At 36.8% G+C, this 19,113-nt stretch overlaps 2 protein-coding genes across 3 annotated transcripts in view; one reads left to right on the forward strand and one right to left on the reverse strand.

Annotated features, from left to right (window-relative positions):
• Positions 1 to 19,113, reverse strand: part of LOC310907637 (ectonucleotide pyrophosphatase/phosphodiesterase family member 1-like) — a gene marked incomplete at its 5' end in the record, with an annotated part of 520,596 nt that overhangs the window by 230,055 nt on the left and 271,428 nt on the right. The gene's annotated exons all lie outside the window — the stretch shown is intronic.
• MOXD1 (monooxygenase DBH like 1) overlaps positions 1 to 19,113 on the forward strand; it is a gene marked incomplete at its 5' end in the record, with an annotated part of 49,139 nt that overhangs the window by 27,119 nt on the left and 2,907 nt on the right. The window contains 7 exons of the mRNA XM_083858096.1: positions 3,913 to 4,092; positions 6,385 to 6,487; positions 9,175 to 9,341; positions 10,710 to 10,901; positions 13,624 to 13,683; positions 15,405 to 15,547; positions 18,038 to 18,206. Coding sequence (XP_083714222.1) covers positions 3,913 to 4,092; positions 6,385 to 6,487; positions 9,175 to 9,341; positions 10,710 to 10,901; positions 13,624 to 13,683; positions 15,405 to 15,547; positions 18,038 to 18,206 — 1,014 coding nt within the window. The remainder of the gene's footprint in view (positions 1 to 3,912; positions 4,093 to 6,384; positions 6,488 to 9,174; positions 9,342 to 10,709; positions 10,902 to 13,623; positions 13,684 to 15,404; positions 15,548 to 18,037; positions 18,207 to 19,113) is intronic.

The raw sequence follows: 19,113 nt of genomic DNA on the forward strand, positions 1-19,113 counted from the left end.
TTGTGTAAGGCTGCGACCTTATTCAGAATCATTTGCATGACACCATATCATCGTGTCTTTAAAATGTAAGATTAATTTGGAACTATCTGTTTGAGCCAGAAAAAAAAGGAAAATAATTATTTTCTTTGACATTTTAGTGTAGAAACATTGCTGCAAACAGATCAGAAACCTATTGTTATTACCATATACAAGAATAAAGTCAGGTTTTCGTTTTCTGATATTTGGTGGGCCATATTTTCTAAATAGGGACACTATAGTGAGATTATGGATATATTTGAATAACTTCCCTCATTTACACAAGCAGGCATAAAGAACAAACCATGTTTATTACCATCAAAGAAATCAGAACAAATAGAAAAATAGAAAAACGTGAATAAGCAAGAAAGACTTCCAGATTTCTGAAGATGTTTTGAACTTGTAGAAAATCTAACTTCTTGTAACGCTTGAACTGTTTGCATTTTCCTCCTATTTAATACATCACACATTAATATCTTGATCCTGCTTATCATCAACTTGAGATGCAAGGCACTGTTGTATTAAAATTTTGGCTTCCTTTATAAGGGAAGAAAAAACCCAAAACATATGACAGTGTTAAGATTGTGTAATAGATAAAGTGATAATAGGAAACAGAGAAGAGAGGAAGCAAAACTGAGGATGAGTAAGCTGGCCCTGGCAGATAAAAATATTTCCTTTATTCATGTGATAGCAGCCTGTTGACTAAAATAAGGGCTTCTGTTAAAATGAGAGATGAACAGTATGCATCATCTGGTTTAACATTATAATGACTAGAATTTTTTTTATTTTATATTTTTTGAAAGTCAGCATTTTCACAAGTCCTAGGAGATTCAGTACCATGAAGGGAACTCTGTAAAACCTCTCAGCCTGCCTGATGAGTACAAACCAAGCACCATGACCATAACCCATACTTTTAGTTGCAGAAGGCAGTGCCTTCACTTACATTTGAATGTGATATATTTGAAATGCTTCCTTCCTTGGAAGTCCTGATTTGAAGTGCTGGGGGGTTTATAGTACATCTATTTTTTTTTTTTTTTTTTTTTTTTTTTTTTCTGTTAGTAGAAGTCTGATTTATGTACTTCAGTGTGCTCAGTTTGAAAGACTTTTTGGCCAAGCTTTCAAGAAGAGTGGAGAGGAAGAAGCATACACCAAATGATCATGAATAATAAACCATGATCTTCTTCCTGCAGGTTTTATGAAAAACAGGAGAGGTTGTGCCTTGTTGCATGCACTTATGTTTTGCAATTCCAAACACTTTGGGCATTTTGATGTGGGGTAGATGCAGGGGTTTTGTTCTCCATGCCTCTGGCAGTTAGGAAATGTCAAGCAGAAAATGCACTTTGCCTGCAGGGGAAGAAGTCACCGTGGTGCCCGGTGGGGCAGTATCTCTGCAGGCTTATTCACAACATGGCAAAGAGATGAACCCTGACAGCTGGGTCTTCCTTGCATGTCAGCAACAGTGAAAATTCCATAGATGAACCTCAAAGAATGAGGTAGAATGGGGAAGATAGGTAGTTATATGCATATTCCTTTTTAGTCTCCTTTCAGTTTCCTTCTTTATTTCTTTGGCTAACAGAATGTTGGTAGGAAGTGGTGAGGACAGATGAAGGAAATACATTTTGAAGTCACAGGTTTTTTCATAATTAATGAAAATGAAAGGTGGATTCCCAGGAGAAAGTGAAATTTCTCTTTAATTAAGTTGTAGTAAAAACGTGTGAAAAGCATAACTTCACTGCTGCTCTTCATTATTTATTTCTGCATCTGAAGAGTGCAAGTTTTCCTACAAGATACATTGGAAAGATGTGTAAGGATTTGTTCTAGTTTTTGTTTTTCTTTTCTTCACTTAGGAAAGCCAAACAAAACTGCTTTTTGAAGTGCTGTAATTGTTTAGGTAACTGACACTAAAAACCAATGACAGGATGTGAGTTTCTAATTTTGGTGATGTCCCATGGTTTTGAGGGGAAGCTGGTTTTGAAGTAGTGATTGCAAGCACAGCAGGTGCTGGGATCTTGTAGCAGCAGGCAGAACTATCACATGTTGGGACAAAAGTCCTCTTTTTTTTGGGTAGATGTAGGGATAATATTCCCATAGCCATTTCCTTGACTAACATATACAGTATGCAGAGTTTCAAAATTCTTGAGGTACATTCTGATATTTAATGTATAAGCTGCCATGTTATGGCTGTGTTTGGCCTCTGCAGTACTTGGGTAAATATGCAGGTGTATGATGGAGCAGAGGGAAGAAGCAACATCAAGCTGAAATGGATTTCTGAATCTTTGTCATTCAGTCTGATATATTGGGGAATACATTCTTATTTCATGGGAAAACTGACTCATCTTCTTCAAAAATGCCTTTTACTTCCATAGTGAAGTAATTCACAATGATGGTAATGCTAAGTGAAACAGGAATTACTGAGAACAGTACAGACGATCTCTTATGGAGTATTTCAGTCTTGCCTCCAGAATAAAACTTTGGTCAATCTGAATCAATTGTCATCCTTCTACTGACTTCTAGGTGCAGTGAAGTGGGTTCTGCTCTTCTTGGGTGGACATGCAGGTACTCAACAGCATCTGAGCTCCCCAAGAGCCCAACTTCAATGTACTTTGCAGATTCATGTCAGCAAGGGTGGCCTCGATGCACACAGGCTCTGGCTGCTTTCTCCTGCCCTTCCTCTTCTGTAACTGATCTAGCAGTTTGAACAATATGCAGAGAAAGAGACTGTCAACAATATTTTAATAATGTAAAAAACTACTCCTGCTTACCCTGTTCTTGCCTTCCAGTAGCACATGAATGTGCTTGCAAATGAAATGGATACAAATTTAGGATGCATAGATATTCTTTTTCTGTTTAAAGTAACTTTCTCTTTCCTAATACTGAAAGGCAATGCTGCATAGCACCCTGCATCTTAAGAGTTGTATTGTCAAAACTTTACTTTTCTTGTGAAAATATTAATGTTTATCTTATTGAACTTGAAAGTAGATATGACAGAATGGGATGAAATCTTGGGAAAGATTCCTTTTTAATACTGTCTTCTATATGCTGATATTTTGTGGAATACGATCATTCTGAAATGCAAAATAATTCTTTTCAGAAGTATTCATATTTGCCCCAGGGACATAATCTCTGACAAAGATGATTTAACATTACCCATCCAACCAGAGAGTGAACACTTACATGGAAATTAAATAATTTTAGCCTACATGGGAGTTCTGTGGTCTAATTAAACTGAGGGCACTGGAGCACCACTGAGAGCCCTCCAGCTCATCACTTCCATAAACAGACTGGAGCACCCAACCTCTCAAGAATGACTTCATGTTAATAAAGTCTTTACAACCAAGCAGAATAATAATAATAAAAAAATAAAGCAGTTCTAATTTCTTGTAGATGTCAAAAAAAAATTTAAAGTCCATTTTGAGCTGCTGAGGAATGTGGGGTATACCTCTAGGCTCACCCTAGATGTACAGAATTTATGGGCAGCTGTATTTTGAAATAGTACAAAAGAGGCAGAAACAGAAATTAAAACCTCCGAGTAGTTTATATCCCCTCTCCTGCTGGAATGTGGCTAAACAAGATTGGGCAGTGAGAAAGAAAAGTGACAGTGCAAGACTAGGACAGGAGAAAAGCAAGATTGTAACAGAGGTTTTGTCTAGATTTTTTTTTTCTGCTCCTCATTTTTATCCTGCTCCTCATTGATGCACTTGGGCAAAATAAAAATTTTGGAAACTTCATTCTTTGGGTTTGCAGAGTGCTGGGTTTGCATCTCAAGCTAAGTACAATTCAACATTGAGTTTCCTCTTTTAAAATAAAAGTACCATAGAATTTTTAGTCCTGTCTTCATAACTGAGATATTTCTCTTTTTTTTTTTTTTTTTTTTTTTTTTTCTTTTACCATTGATAGGTTGAGCCATTGATCCAGAAAGGCCACGAGAACCTGGTGCACCATATCCTGCTCTACCAGTGCAGCAGCAATTTGAATGACAGTGTTCTGGACTACGGGCATGAGTGTTACCACCCCAATATGCCAGACTCTTTTCTTACATGTGAGACAGTCATTTTTGCTTGGGCCATTGGAGGAGAGGTAGGATGAATGTCTGCCTAGCATGGTTCATCAATGGGGCTTTGTGAAGGAGTGTATCATTGTGAAATGTCTTCCTAGTATATTAGTGATTACTTAATCTGTCTGTTTTTAAGGGTGCAGGATCACATAAATGCCTCACCAGTAAGTCCTCAACTTCCTCTTGGCCTTTCAAGTATGTAATGCAGTGGTCATCCTGAATGACAACACAAAAGTAATGAAAACAGTAGAGAGAGAGTTAATGCCCTAGGGGAGAAAGATAGCTTTGGAGCATGGAAATCTGTCAATGTATCAGCTTGTCCCATCTGATGTGGAAATACAGTGCCTCCAGCAATGACCAGTATCTGCTACCTATGGATAATGACAAAAAGAAAAGCAGTGTCTGTATATGACTTCATAAAAGACAGAGGCAAAACTCTCCAAATGAAGTTGTACATAAATTTATTTAATTTTGTGACTCACCAGGACTAGGTTTCACTGTTGCCCCATTCAGGCTTATCATTCTGAAGTTTCCTACTTGTCCAAAGAAACATGATTTCAGTGTAGGAGAGATCCTGTATTAGTGCAGAGCCAGCATAAGGACCACTTTGCTCATGGCAGTGGGGCATATCTACAGAAAATACAGGCTGTGATTCCATGCTCACCCCAGGCTGTGTTTGCAGCTTATTTCATGTTAATTTAGACTTCAGTTAATGCTTTCAGCTGACATAACACAGCATGACTGCCAAAGGAATCTCAGCTCTTTATGCCCTTGATTTACTGTGTGCCCACCCAAATGATGGTTTGGGCACAGAGAGGGACTGAGGTGATGGTACTTTCTGGAACCTTAATTTACCAGCCTGCAGACCAAAACCATCTGCAAAGGCTGCTGTGTGAGGAAGCAGGAGTTGCTACGTGGACCCATCAAAAGAAGTTTAATCCACTACAAGCATTATCCCTGGTGTATGCTTTGTGCATTTTTGCCATCAGCTATGCTCTGACCTAGTATTTGTACTTTCAACTATCTTAATCTAAGTGAAATTAAAAATTCATATAAATAAATTATTATTTGACAAGCCCTATGGAAGTTTTTGCAAGGCTGATCCTGTTGTTAAAGGTCTGTAGAGAGGAATCTGACAGATCTGGGTTACATTCAGGATTGCCCAAGTACCCATTTCACTAACTTTAGCTTACCCTTATGTAGAATGAAGGTGATAATAATTTTTACTATATACTACAATTAAGTCATTAATGTCCGTCAAGCATCAGAAAGTTGGAATTTCAAATTGCACATTTCAGAAAGTTAGAATGTCAAATGAATATTAAAATATTAGCTTATACAATGAAATAGTGCAGATTAATTCCAATTGATTTGAATTTGGTAAATGAGTTCACTTACAAGATACTGGTATTTTGGTTTGAATTGGGAGTGAGCTTTTGAAGTAAGTCTCCCCGTTAGTCTCATTTTGTTTATCATTATAAGTGGCTTAAGAATTTGCGCAGGCCTCCCTGGGATGAAGTTAAAATAAACGTGCAGGGGTGAACCCAGCACCTTTAGCAATAAAATGGGTTTAGTGCATGGGACCTGACCAGAGCTTGTCCAGAGGAGCATCATTTGGAGGCAGTGGGTCCAGCACAAGATGTTTCACCATGCAGAGCTACTTCTTTTGCACAATTGGCTTGGTAATGGAAGCATAGCCATGAAGATCACCTTTATTGTTCAGATCATTTTACTTAGAATACAGTTACTTGTGCACAAAAAGCCAGTTAATTACATGCAACCTCAGTATTCTCTGGAAATTACTGCTTTTAGAAGCTGGGAACGTTTAAAATGTTGATTCACTTCTTCATAAGGGTTTTATTGTCAGACTAAGTGCTTGATGATGCAATGTTTATAAGTTTAAAATGGAATTTTCCTTTTCTGCTCAAACAATAAATACAGAATAAATAATCATAAGATCACAGGATAATGCAGGTTGGAAAGGACCTCAGGAAGTCTCTAATCCAGCCTCCTACTCAAAGCCAGGTCAGAGGTGAGATTGGACTAGTTTGCTCAAAGCCTTGTCCTCTGGGAATCATGGGCTCTCCTATTTTATATTGACATAGTTATTAAGTTTATTGAGTACATAACAGGTAAATTTTATCACAATGCCATGTTCAGAAGGCTGTAAAAGAAGTTATATTTGTAAATTTTATCATTAATATGGTTGTATCCTTGCAAGAAGGAGTCAATATACTAACAAAGAGAAATTAACTCTTAACTATGGCAAAAAATACCTTAACTCTTCATTGATTTCTGTGTGTATTGACTTCCAGGGCTTCACCTACCCTCCTCATGTTGGCTTATCCATTGGCACAGCAGCCGACCCTCTGTTTGTCCTTATGGAGGTGCATTATGACAATCCATCATTCACAGAAGGTTGGTAACCTCACACACTTTAAAACATGCTAGACTAGAAAATGTACCACACACAAGTGCTCATCCCTCCACTGCATGACAAACAGAGCAAATAAAAGCTGAGGGTTATTTTTTCCTGATCAATAGTTCCTAGTTCACAGTATTTTTCCCATTGCCCTTGATTTTATTTTTTTTTTTTTTTTTTGTAGTATTTTTAGATAAACTTCTACATGAACTGTGGACAGTTTCTAAAGTATAGGCTCAGGTTTCTAGACCATTCACTGGGTAAAGTCAATTTATCTTAAAAGGTAAGATTTTAATTTGTAATAGTGTTTTAAAAATTTTCTTCCTGAATTTAATTATATTTAGAAGAAGTAAAAGGAAGAAACCAATGATCCCAGGAAAATCAGGGGAACTTTGAAAAGGGAAACTTTCCTAAAGAGATGCTTTTGGGAAAGATAGTTTTTTGTTCTGAAAGAGAAGTTTATAAACCTACTGTACCTGAGAATATTGTGGTGGTTGCTACATATGAACTGAGTAAAATCCAGTGCAGCATAGTATACTGACATTTCTTTACACCCCTATGTGTTAAAATAAAATTTGCTATGTGGACTATGGCATTCTGCCTTACTGTCATTTCCCATCTTCATAGTTTAAATTAATTATCTTATTTAATTTTTTTTTAATTCAGTGACAGACTTTCTACTTTCAGTGTGTGGGATAAAATAAATTTCATTTGTGTCATTGATACTGTGTGCTTTTTCATCAAATGTTGCATGAAAGCCAATGAGGTCACATGCTGAAAAATTATGTCTATTTTGGTTGTGTCCCTAAATTCATCATTTTGTTTGAATTGACTGTTTTGTATGATAGTGTTGGTTTAGATGAAGTAACACAAATGAAAAACTGGAAATCAACAATGTTTTGTTTCCTTTTAAGCAATAGGAACAATTTTACCTTCCTGGGACAGTCCCAAAAGACTTGGAAAAATTCAGACAGTGTAGGCAGAGCAGGCTGTTTGCAATCCAGGCCATGCTTCTTCTCCTCCCTGGCAAAACACACAGAGTAAGATTGTGCCAGGACATCAGGAGTGTAGACCTGGGTGCTCCATCTGTTTCAGATGGGGACAAATGAGTTTTTCTGACACAATAGCAAGCCTGTCACTGGGTCACCTTCATTTGTGAGTTTTGGCACCTGCATTTTCCTAGTTTGGGTCTTGTGGTGAAAGGCTGCACTGTTTGCCTCACATCGTGACCTGAGGTAATGTTTTCCTAAGTGACTCAGATTGGTAGTGACTCTTGGCTCACAGTCAGGAGGAGTGCAAACATTTTTTTAGTTTAACATGGATGTGTTTCACTGTTTCTGGTTTTGTAGTTCTAAACATTCACTTCTCATTTTAAAGGTGGCCTCTTTTGAGACTGTTTATCAGAAACTCTGACATACCAGAGTTATGTCATACATAAGAATGTCTGACATTTAGATGTTAACAACCTCTAACAATTTCTGAAGCAGAAGAAAAAATTCAAGTTGATGGGGTTGTATAAATATCTCCAGGAAAGGATGATTATGGGTTCCCAAATGCTAAAGTTGCAATGTTGTAGGACATGATATATCACCTTAAATGTGACTTGTATGTTGCAGAACATAGCTAATTACCATTCTTAATTGGCTATGCCCAGTTCACATCCTTTGTTCCTTAATAATTATATGCACTACTCCATCTTAGGTATTTTAGTGACTGGGTAACAGTCCCTGCTCTGTCCCTCTGCCATTTGCTTATCTTAAAATAGACTGCTGATATCATATTGATGTAAAATTTGGCTTCAGGCATTGCTATGTCTGTTTTGTTTTTCAGAACACTAATGTAGGTCACCAGGAAGCATCTTACCTTCTCTGAGATATTTCATATGTTTTTTTGCATTTTTCACTTTAAAAATTGAAGTTATTTCAGTTACTATTCAAAAATACAAAGAAATGAACAGATGAACTAACAGAGTGTAGTTCCTGTGCAAACACAAATTAATCCTTTTTTGTGTATATCTTGACTAATAAAAATGACTAATAGAAGACAAGTATTCTAAGCATTTAGATTCTGAAGGCAACGTAAATTGTTAATAGATGCACAAACAAACACATATGGCTAAACATATGTGAATGAACAAAATAGGTTTGTATTATTTTGACACGGCCTTCAAACAGCAGGCTTTGGTTCTTTAAACTAATTTTTGAAATCCAGATAAGTCTTTGAATCAGAGCAACATTAAGTACTCTGTAATTCTCTTGTCTGTTTCACTCAAGATGGGGGTATTGTCTACAAGTCTGGGATTTAGTAAGGCAATTTTCACGTTTAATTGATGCTCTCTTAATTGGAGAGATTGTAAAAGGGATGTATTTTTTCATCTCAGGTAGGCTGTAATGTAATAGGCAATCCAAAGCAAAGGGAAAATATAATTTATGGTAGGACCCTAGATGAAGAAATAGCTAAAATTCTCAACTAGAATACAGCATGTGGCTTGAAAATTTTAAAGAGGAAAAAAACACTTCCTCAATATAGTTTCATCCATTTCCATGTTATAGAGGTTGATTCTGTGATTTTCATGTAGAAAACTTATGACATAGCGTGAAAAACATGAAGCAATTTGGTTTGTTGTCTTTTTTTCTCCTTTAAAAAACTGGGTTTTAGCCATGGCTGTGTTCTTTTGTTGCAGGCTTGATAGATAACTCTGGTTTGAGGCTATTTTATACTCCAGTTTTAAGGAAATACGATGCTGGCGTTATTGAAGCTGGTCTTTGGGTCAGCCTCTTCCACAATATCCCACCAGGCATGCCTGAATTTGTGTCAGAGGGTCATTGCACACTGGAATGTCTGGAAGAGGTATGTCCCTTGCCTAAATTCACTGGTTTTCAATCATGGAAATAATTGGAAGAGTCACTTGAACTTCTTGGGTAGATTGATAGTTACAGTTAAAAGATGTGAGCAAAGGCATCTGATGGTATATGTTGTCTTCCAGAATGTTGTGGTTTTGAACTGTGTACTTGGCATGCTCATTACTCAGGCTGCTTTACTTATTTCAGTAATAATGGATGACACAGGGCTTGCAATGTTTTAATTTTGTGTTCAATATGTAAGCAAACACTGCTTTCCGTGGCAAAGCTATTAATAACTCAGAATAGCTAGCCCAGAAAAAAAGAGTTGAGACTAATTCAGACCTGAGCATGTGCAAAAGGCTTCTAATGATGAAGTGAAAGCCTGATGGGTATTCTTACACAAACCACAGAAACTAAAGACCTGAAGAGGTTTTACATTTATTAAGTACTTGGTTTCATTAAGATAACTTAAATATATCTGCAAGTAATGGAGACATTGTCTGAAATCTGTAGTGACTGTATAATAGGAGATTCTCATATACTTTGTCATTTATAGAGAAAGGTTGAATTAATAACAAGGTTTACAATGAAGGCCAAATTAGATACAAAATTTAGATTTCGTCTTGATGGTGTTAAATGTTGTGTACTGCCCTGGCATTTTTCAGAACTCTTGCGTGATTCATTATCATGAGGTTTCTGACCCTAGGGCTGTTCTTGAAAGGTATTGTGATAACAGATTATTTCTGCCTTGAGCTCTGAACAAGAGTTAAAGTTGAGCATACTCAACACAAAGCTTAGATCAGTAGATCTCAGCCAGAATGGGAGTGAAGCCAGATTCGTGTCAATTTGGAAAAGTTAATTTACAAATGTTTTCGACCTGGAAAAAAGTTTTAGATGTAAACTTACAGTGTTTCACTACAAGTTCACTTAGAGGATGTTAAAACTACAGGCTCTCAGTTTAAAGTGCGTCTCTTGGCATAATTCATAACTGCATAGAAATTTTTTTCACAATAAACATACATCCACATTCATCAGTATCAGCCACTAGCACCAAAATAATGTGCAGGTTTTAGTACAATTCCCTTGAATCTTAAAACTATTGAGAATTATTTGCAGTCCAGTTGATTTTCATTTAAAAAATGTGCGCGTTAAGAGTAAAAACATGTTTCTGTTATAAAAAATAATCGCAGAAAGCACACTAGCCTTTTTTGTACATAAACCCTGAATTTCACTTACAGTTTTGGTTTTGCTCCAGACTGTGTTTTTCAGTAAACAGAGTGAATTCAAGACACATTAATGAATGTATTTTCACTCTGTAGATGGCATTACATTACATTACTTGGGAGCACTGATGGTGTTGGTTTCTCTTGGCCAGGCTTTAGGTGCTGAGAGACCTGCTGGGATTCAGGTGTTTGCAGTTCTTCTCCACGCTCACCTTGCTGGCAGAGCTATCAGGATGCGCCACTTCCACAACGGCGAGGAGCAGAAGTTACTTGCTTATGACGATGAGTTTGATTTCAACTTCCAGGAGTTTCAGTACCTGAAAGAAGAGAGAACCATCTTGCCAGTACGACACTCTTAATTCTTTTCCTGAAAGTGTTTAAGAGATTAGGTGCCCAACATTTTCTCACCTTTAGGATTAAATTTGCTACAGAATTTCTTAGTATAGCATCATAGAATTCTTGGATGTTCTCGTAATTTTTCCACTTATCGCACAGTCACTAATGCATTAAAGTTTCAGCACCTCAGGAGTGTCCACATAAGTCACCACAGAACTGGCTTGGTTCACCAAATTGAGCTATTCTTTGGCTATGTTTGATATCTATAATAACTTGATTTGAACTTTACTATCACAAATGTTTGAACAGATTAAAAAATTAGAAAGATATTAATTAGCAGATTAGAAAATCGCTTGTGTGCCTGGCTGTACCATCTTCATGCATCCAGAAAGATGAATAATGGAAATGCCACTGTGTGGCTTTACAGAACTGTGGGATCAAGTAGCATATCTTCAGTGTTGGCACATAGCAAGTATACAGCCTTACAAACATGTTAAAAAATCAGCCAAATCTTCTGTTTGTTTCACAATTTTTGTTGTTGGGAGTAAAACTCCATGCTCATGCTCCTCTTGATGCTTCACTAGTAAACAAAACCCTTTGAAAGAAGAAATCACACAGCTCTATCTACTGTATTCCTGAAAATAATGCAACATAACTTGTAGAAATAATACAACTATAATTATATTAAAAACCAGTAGCTATGCATAGTAGTATTCCAAGAGAAGAGTCTGTAATTTTTTGTGTGTCTCTCATTTAAAAATTATTCACTCTTCTTTTGTTCCACCCAGTATCTTTCTTAAGTTTTGGCATGATTACAGAAATTTTAGTGCTGAAAGTCTGGGTGATCCAGATCTGGCCAGCAGAGCAGCTTGTCCTGGTGCATGTGAACAAGCATGTTATTAAACTGCCAGATGTAAAATGTCAAAAAATGGAATTTGTTTACAATTGGAACCACTAGAAGAGATGGATCTGAAAAGACCATTGAAATGACTGAACTTCAATTATGGTCAGGAGCTCTATAGTTTAAACTTCAGGGGCTTCTCTTCAAGCCCCTTTCTCTCTCTCTCCCACACTGTGAGACTTTGATGTTTGTACTTTAAAGACAAGAAGCTAAAATGATAACTTTATAGATTAATTTCTACAGCAAAACCTGGATTTTCAAGGGCAGAATTTACTCTTTGAAGTCAAATTGCTTGTAGTCAGGGGGCTTCAAAGACAAATGGATGTTACCTCCTTCAGGAAAGAAGGTTGAAGGGTTTAGGAAGAGGGCTGGCAGAAGGTGACAAGTTTGTAGAGAAAGCCTGTAATATTTCCTGTAATATTTTTATGAAAATCCATGCAATTATAGCAGAAGGTGTCTTAAAATTCAAGAACATAAGGGAATGGACAGAATGGAACAGAAAAACTATAAAGGGTATTTGATAGTAACAGCAACTTGACAAAAAAGCCAGCTCAAGTAGAAAATGGAATTCTCTCTCTGAAGAGAACCATTTTTTAATGCCTTTCATTGTTTTCATCTTATGCAAAACTACCAGTGCAGATTTACATACATCATCTGGTGTAATTCAGTGAACAGTTTAATCAATTAACTAATAGTATGATTTTTCATGTAAGTTCTTGTTACAGTCTTGGGAGAGCTTAAATAGAGTATCATTCTTTCAGCTTATAGAGTCCATGTTATTTGTTTTCTTCACATAGTAGCACTCTCTTCTCCATTTGGAAGCAGCAGATCTAGTCTCACAGAAGGAACAATTTTAGTGAATGTTATCCAGTCTATAAGATATGAGAGACTCACTGGCAGGAATGGTATATTCCCACTGGAAGCAGTGACACTGTGCCAGTTCACACTACTTCAGAAACTCTATCTCCATTTGGCTGACATGAGGCTGACGCACCTCCTTCCAGCAGTCTGGAGCACAGATTGTGCTAGCCTTGATCTGCAGAAACAGCCTGTAGGAAAGGAGAAATTCTCAGCCTTTGAAGGATGATTTGGGTTTTTTTAGGGAAGAATAAAGGTTGATACGAGAAGATGATGATACAAAAGAAAAAACAAACAAACAACAAAACAAAACAAAAAAATCACTTGATTATCATGGTGATTTTCAGATTTGTACTTGATTAGGTACATGGAGTGAAAGTATTACTAAATAATAGATCAGTTTGTCAAGACACCAAAAAGTTAATTGTATGTGCTTGAGAAGGCAGGTATTTTGACTTTCCCACACATATCTGTCAATGTAGTGAAGTCTTTACCTGCCACTCCTCTACTCCCAGGCTTGGCAGAGATATAGTTGTTTTTGTGATGTGGAAAGCCTTCTTTTCCTCATTTGCCAAATATTTCTATTGAAGTTGGCAGTGTAAATTAGGTTGGGTAAAGTAGCACTGGATGAGTTTTGGAGCAAGAATCATTTGTATACATTGTTTTCTATATAATTTTCCAGAAAATTGGATGATAACTGAGTACCTTCATTGCTATTTTAAAAGGAATCCAGATAACACTCTTATTAAGACACTGTTTAAATCTGTGGGGCATCCCTGAGGATTTGGGATAATATGAATGCAAAGTGCCAAGGCCTTTAACATATGGCATTATCTAATCCTTCACTCTTTGAAACAGTCTTATCCACTGCTCTGATATTTATTTCATATGTGCTTCCTGTCATCTGTGGTTACCTGAATCTGGTGTTGATAAACTTCAGAACTGTGAACTTCCTAAATTTCATATTTCAGGGGGATAATTTGGTCACAGAATGCCACTACAGTACTGTGGACCGAATTCGCATGACATGGGTAAGCAATATTTTGGTTGATCAAGATAAGTACACAGATAATATTGGGGACTAAAACCTTTTTCATTTGAACACTACTTTAAAAAAGTGAATTTCCTTGCTAATGTCTGTGTACACATAATTATGTATCGTCTTTCCTTTCATAGATTCTTAGGTTTTAAAGTCATCTGAACTATTGTGATCTTAGTCTGACCTCTTGCATAAGCCATTCATATGACTAGTTTATAAAAATAAGCAGGTCAGCTCATGAAAAATCCTTAGAAGTCAAACTTTTCTAGTATAAGGAGCGCTTTCTTCACAACATGTATTAACATGCAAATTCTGCGTACTCTAGTGAATTATTTTTATGAACTTGTTACTCATTTTTCCCTGAAGTTGTAATTGCCAGTTCTTATGTATTGATTTTTAGATAAGCTGTGAACAGAATGCTTCTCAACTATTTAGGTTTGTGCCTAGCATAGAATCTAGGCAGAATGAAGGTCCTTTGGGTTGGGAAGAGGAGTTGAGAAACCACCCCTCCCTACCGAGGGTGTCCAGCTCTGGTTTGGCATACGGCAGTGCAGAGTCTCCCAGAAGCAGCTTGAAGGGGTAACAGAGGCCAGGCACTGACCATTGCAATGCAGTCACTGGGTTTTGGAGGTGGAGTAAATTTGGTAACTTGGACATGAGCTGGGCTGTGCCAGTTGGCTAGGAACACACAGAGTGATGCCAAACCAACTATGTCTATGGGAGGGATATAGCTGCCTGTGCCAGGGTCTGATTCCACTCCTGGGGAGAGGCTGGATCCAGACCTCTGGGAAGTGAGACCTGAGGAGTGTCTGTTTTGCAGGGAAGAGCTGTTCCTGGCATCCAGAGAGCAAAGGGATACTTCTCCCTGAATCATGGCTTGCATGTAGGCACGTGCAGTACTTACTTAAGGAAAAGCAAAAGAACAAGAATGAAGGCTTTTGAGTTTTTGTCCTGTTTTCCTGTGTGGTGACCACACTAACTCTTGGCTTACGTGTTTTATTTTCTCCATTCCTGTTTTTGTGGTTCTGTGAGACTTGTGGAACTGTTCCCACCCAGGATTTAGGAACATGCAGTTTATAATCTTGTCAATGTTTACCAAGATTAATTTTAAGTTAGTTGTTTGTCCCATAGTTCTCAATGGAGGACTGTTTAAAAGTCTGTTTCTTCTGTTAGCTAGAAATGTTATTCTAATTACTGATTTTATAATGCATGTTCAATTCTTCTTGAGTCAACATTATCTGTTAAGATAAAAAATTCTTTTTCATCTTGCTCTTTATTGGCATGTGTACTTACAACCTGAGTTCATATAGATTAATTTCTATCCTCCATTTCACTAGGCAAAGCTCACTTAACTTCTTATTAATCAGATTAATTATCCTACAAGTTTTTTTCCTTCATCTGTTCCACTTTTCTGAAACGTGGTAAATCTAACTACCTCGGGGGCAACTGAAAGCCAGCCTGAACTTCTCAGATAGTACACTTCATATAATATGAGACTTATTTTATTCTCAGTTGTTCTTTCTGATGTCTATTAACTTCCAACTTATTGATTAATTATGTAATAACCTCTTACTACTTGATAACCTCATGTACAAGATAAACTTGTCGGATTTGGCCTCCTGATACACCATTCATTAGCATATAAATGCTTGTCAGTGATTTAATCTGAGGGATTCCAATACTACCCTGATTAAAGAAAAATCCCATTTTCAGGGTGGTCTGAGCACCAGGAATGAGATGTGCCTGTCATATCTGCTCTACTACCCAAGAATCAACCTCACTCGTTGTGCGAGTATTCCCGATATTATGGAACAGCTCCAGTTCATTGGTGTTAAGGAAATCTATAGACCAGTCAGGTATGTAAAATGTTTATGATTGTGTGCAGCGCCTCTGTTTCTGTCTGTTGGATTCTTGGATCATTTTTATAGAACTTTTCTTTCTTTCTGGTAGAAAGAAAAGAAACACGGTCACTCATGCCAGTGTTTTGGCCAATATGCTGTGCTGCTATTTCTCCTGCCAAATTATTTTGCATCTGTTTTTTCTTCAATAGAAAAGCAGTCTCTTCTTTTAAGGAAATAATAGTGTTCACATTGTTTTGAGTTTTTTCCCACCACATACATCTGTAAAAAGGCTGTATATCAATATTTTAAATGTATCAATTTATTAAAACACGCCAGTGTTTCATATATAGAGAAATAATTTTGAAAAAGAGTTTGTGAGCATAGTTATTGAATTTCCCTGTGTAGATTTGTTGACAGGAATCCTGAGGATAAAAACGTGTTCCTTACAGTGCTTAAAATTAAAGCATCTCAACAGCAGATTGTAAACAATAAGGACAGTCAAAAGTGGAAAGTTCCCAAATGAATGAAATACAGAAAAATAATCAAAAATAAAAACTTGAATGCACATTTTGTGGTGAATTACAAAAGGGGAATTACATTTGTATTTTTAGTTGCAGTAAACTAAGGTAATATAAAATTTTAAAATCAAATGGATAGACTAATAGTGTGTCATTACAAATTTTAAAAGTTGTCTTTGCTTATGGAGTTCATCTTAACAAACCATGTAAAGCTATTATTGCAAAATAATTTGATGTACAGGCTTGGTGGTCTTAGTTCTGAAATTTATATTCAAGGAAGAAGAGTTTGAAAGAAGTTACAGTGCAATCAACATCTACATAATTTTCCACACTATTTCTATTTACAACCTCTTTTAATACAGGGAGAACAGAGTTTCTAAATTAGTCCTATCTAAAAGAGTCTTTCTGAGCTTAGAAAGAAAATATCCTAACAAATGTATGCTCTCTTGAGTGTTCATTCATGATAACTGTACTTAAGGAAAAAATGCACATTTGGCCTGGGGAAATAAAGATGTTCTGAATAGAGTAAGTATGCAGACTGTCTGCCACAAATGGAATAGTAATTAGAAGAGCAGATTATTAATGCCTCTAGTATTTATGACCTAATCCACAATTCTTGTTTCATTAAACTCTGTCAGCCTAAGGATATGTGACCTGATCCTCATCTCTCTTGTGTCAGTCTAACACTAGAGTTGCTTCACTGAGTCTTCCAAAGTCTCTCTTGACTTACACACAAATGAAAACTAAGAGTAGGCTCAAGACATTGTGGCTCCCTTTAAAACATTTTTCCTCTGTCTAGTGGCATAGGCAATGGTTTAAGTCATGAGGAGCAGAGATGGAAGTGATTGGGCCACAGTAGTGGCCCAAGTACTAAAACACTTGGTTAAAATTCCAGCCTCTATGCCTAGATGTTGAGTGGAGCAGAACTCTGGCAATAGGCAACTTCCCCAAAACAATGGGAGACAGCCTACTACAAGATAACACAGATCTGTCTAAAGTGTTTTGAAAAGATAACTCATGCTTTAGTCACAGAATTAATTAGGTGACTTGATAAAGTTTTAGATACTTTTGTTCTTCCACTAGCTGTATTGACTTTGAGTTTGTAAAAGTTGGATCCCTCCACTATGTTGTTTCCGTTCATCTCAGTAAAGTCAAACAAGGAGAAAGCAGAAACAATAAATTTTTTTATTATTATTTTCCTTTTGTAGTCTTTAGTTTTCTTTAATAAATGAAAGACATGAGATTTCATTCCTTCCGTTTCCACATTTTTGTCTTTTGATAAATGAGATTGTCCCCATTTGTTCATGGGAAGGATTCCCACACTTGGGCAGATAGATCTTTCAGAGCAGCACAGCAGGTCTCTAAACCACCTCTGGCCAAAAATGCCCTTACAGCCAGCTTGTAGGAATATGCCAAAGGGAATATCCACAACACCAGTTATTACCTGTTATTGCCAGCCAGTGCATAACAGAGCAACTCCTGCGCTAAGCTCAGTTTTGACCTGAGCTTGGCAGAAACATGTGGAAGCAGCTTTCTAAAAGCAGAGTTTTTTGGCAACCTGGCCTGCCAAACCTAGGAGAGGGCGTGCCTTTCTTTTGTTTTTGGTGTTTTTTTGTTTGTTTTTTTTTTTTTGAGAAGTTACATCAGAAGATCTGCTTTGCATTGCCTGTGCATCCAGTTTGTAGATCAGAGAAAAGAACAATGTAATTCTTGAAGTCCTTAATTTCTAAAAGCATCTTGCAGCAAGTACTAACCTGCTGACAGCCTTTCATAAGCCTGTCAAAAGCAATGAAACTCCATCAGTTTTCAGTAGAAGAGAACTTAGTTGAGAATGTGAGCCAGACATATTATAGATAGTAGTGGTGCATTTATTTTTCTGAGTAGATTCTCCAAAAGTTTTCCTCATTCATTTCAATTTGGTAGTTTTAATCTAGTTGTTTTTTTTTTTTTTTTTTTTTTTTTAATCTAATTGTTTATTTTTCTTTAGGACTTGGCCTTTCATTATCAAGAGTCCTAAGCAATATAAAAACCTGTCTTTTATGGATGCAATGAACAAATTCAAATGGTCCAGATCAGAGGGTCTCTCCTATAATCAGCTTGTGCTTAAACTACCTGTGAATGTGAGATGTTCAAAAACAGATAATGCGGAATGGTCGGTAAGTCTGGGTGTTGAAAAGGAGGCAGCAATGCCATGAAACTCATTTGATTGACTGTGTTTCAATGCATGTGAATAAATATCTGATTATACATCTTCAGGATGTTTACACAGCTATATTTCATTTACATACAATAACAAATGATGAGAATGTTTTACCAGTACTGTCATCTAACTTGACTTCTAGAAGCATTTAGAAAAGAATAGAAAAGTTGGAGCTTTAATCAGCACTTGGGATCAGTAATAGGAGGATGGAATCTTTCAGTGGGTCTGGGACTGGTCAGAGAGCAGCCATGTGTGTCCAGGTTAAGTGACCACGCCAGGAAGCTGTTCCACCTTGGCTGCCTCCATGGTCAGGGACTTACATTAGGGTCTTGCAGCAGATGATTCAAAATCCCTAAATCAGGTTTCCTCTCTGACACCTTCTAGGGGAAGCTTATTGACTGCATAGTGAAGCATCAAGAATCTACCTATTTAACTGGGCATATAGACAACCTAAAGTTGTATGAGTACTCTTCCAATACATCTTGCTTTTTTAATGGTCCTAGAATTGTCTATAGTATTGGGCCAGAAAAATACAGTTGGATAGTCTGTTTCCTTTGTGCAACTTAGTGAGATTTTATCTTACATGGTTTTACTTTCCCTATTGTCTTGATGAAAAAAACTGTAAGAGAAAAAAAAAATCCCCAATAAATGATTATTTATTCTAAATATCTATTGGTATTTTGCCAGAACACTGCTGAGAAAAGTTGTCATCTTTAATGTTGTTGTGTGTTTCTAAAGAATGGCTAGTGCATGTAATATCATCCCTAAATTGGATGCCTAAAGTATGTATTCCTATTTGAACTTCTTTACAGATTTCAGATTCAAGGCTCCTAACTTTTTTTGAGATTTTCTGCTCAGAATGA

This window comes from Zosterops lateralis (assembly GCF_965231275.1).
Source record: "Zosterops lateralis genome assembly, chromosome: 3".
Classification (NCBI taxonomy): Eukaryota; Metazoa; Chordata; class Aves; order Passeriformes; family Zosteropidae; genus Zosterops; species Zosterops lateralis.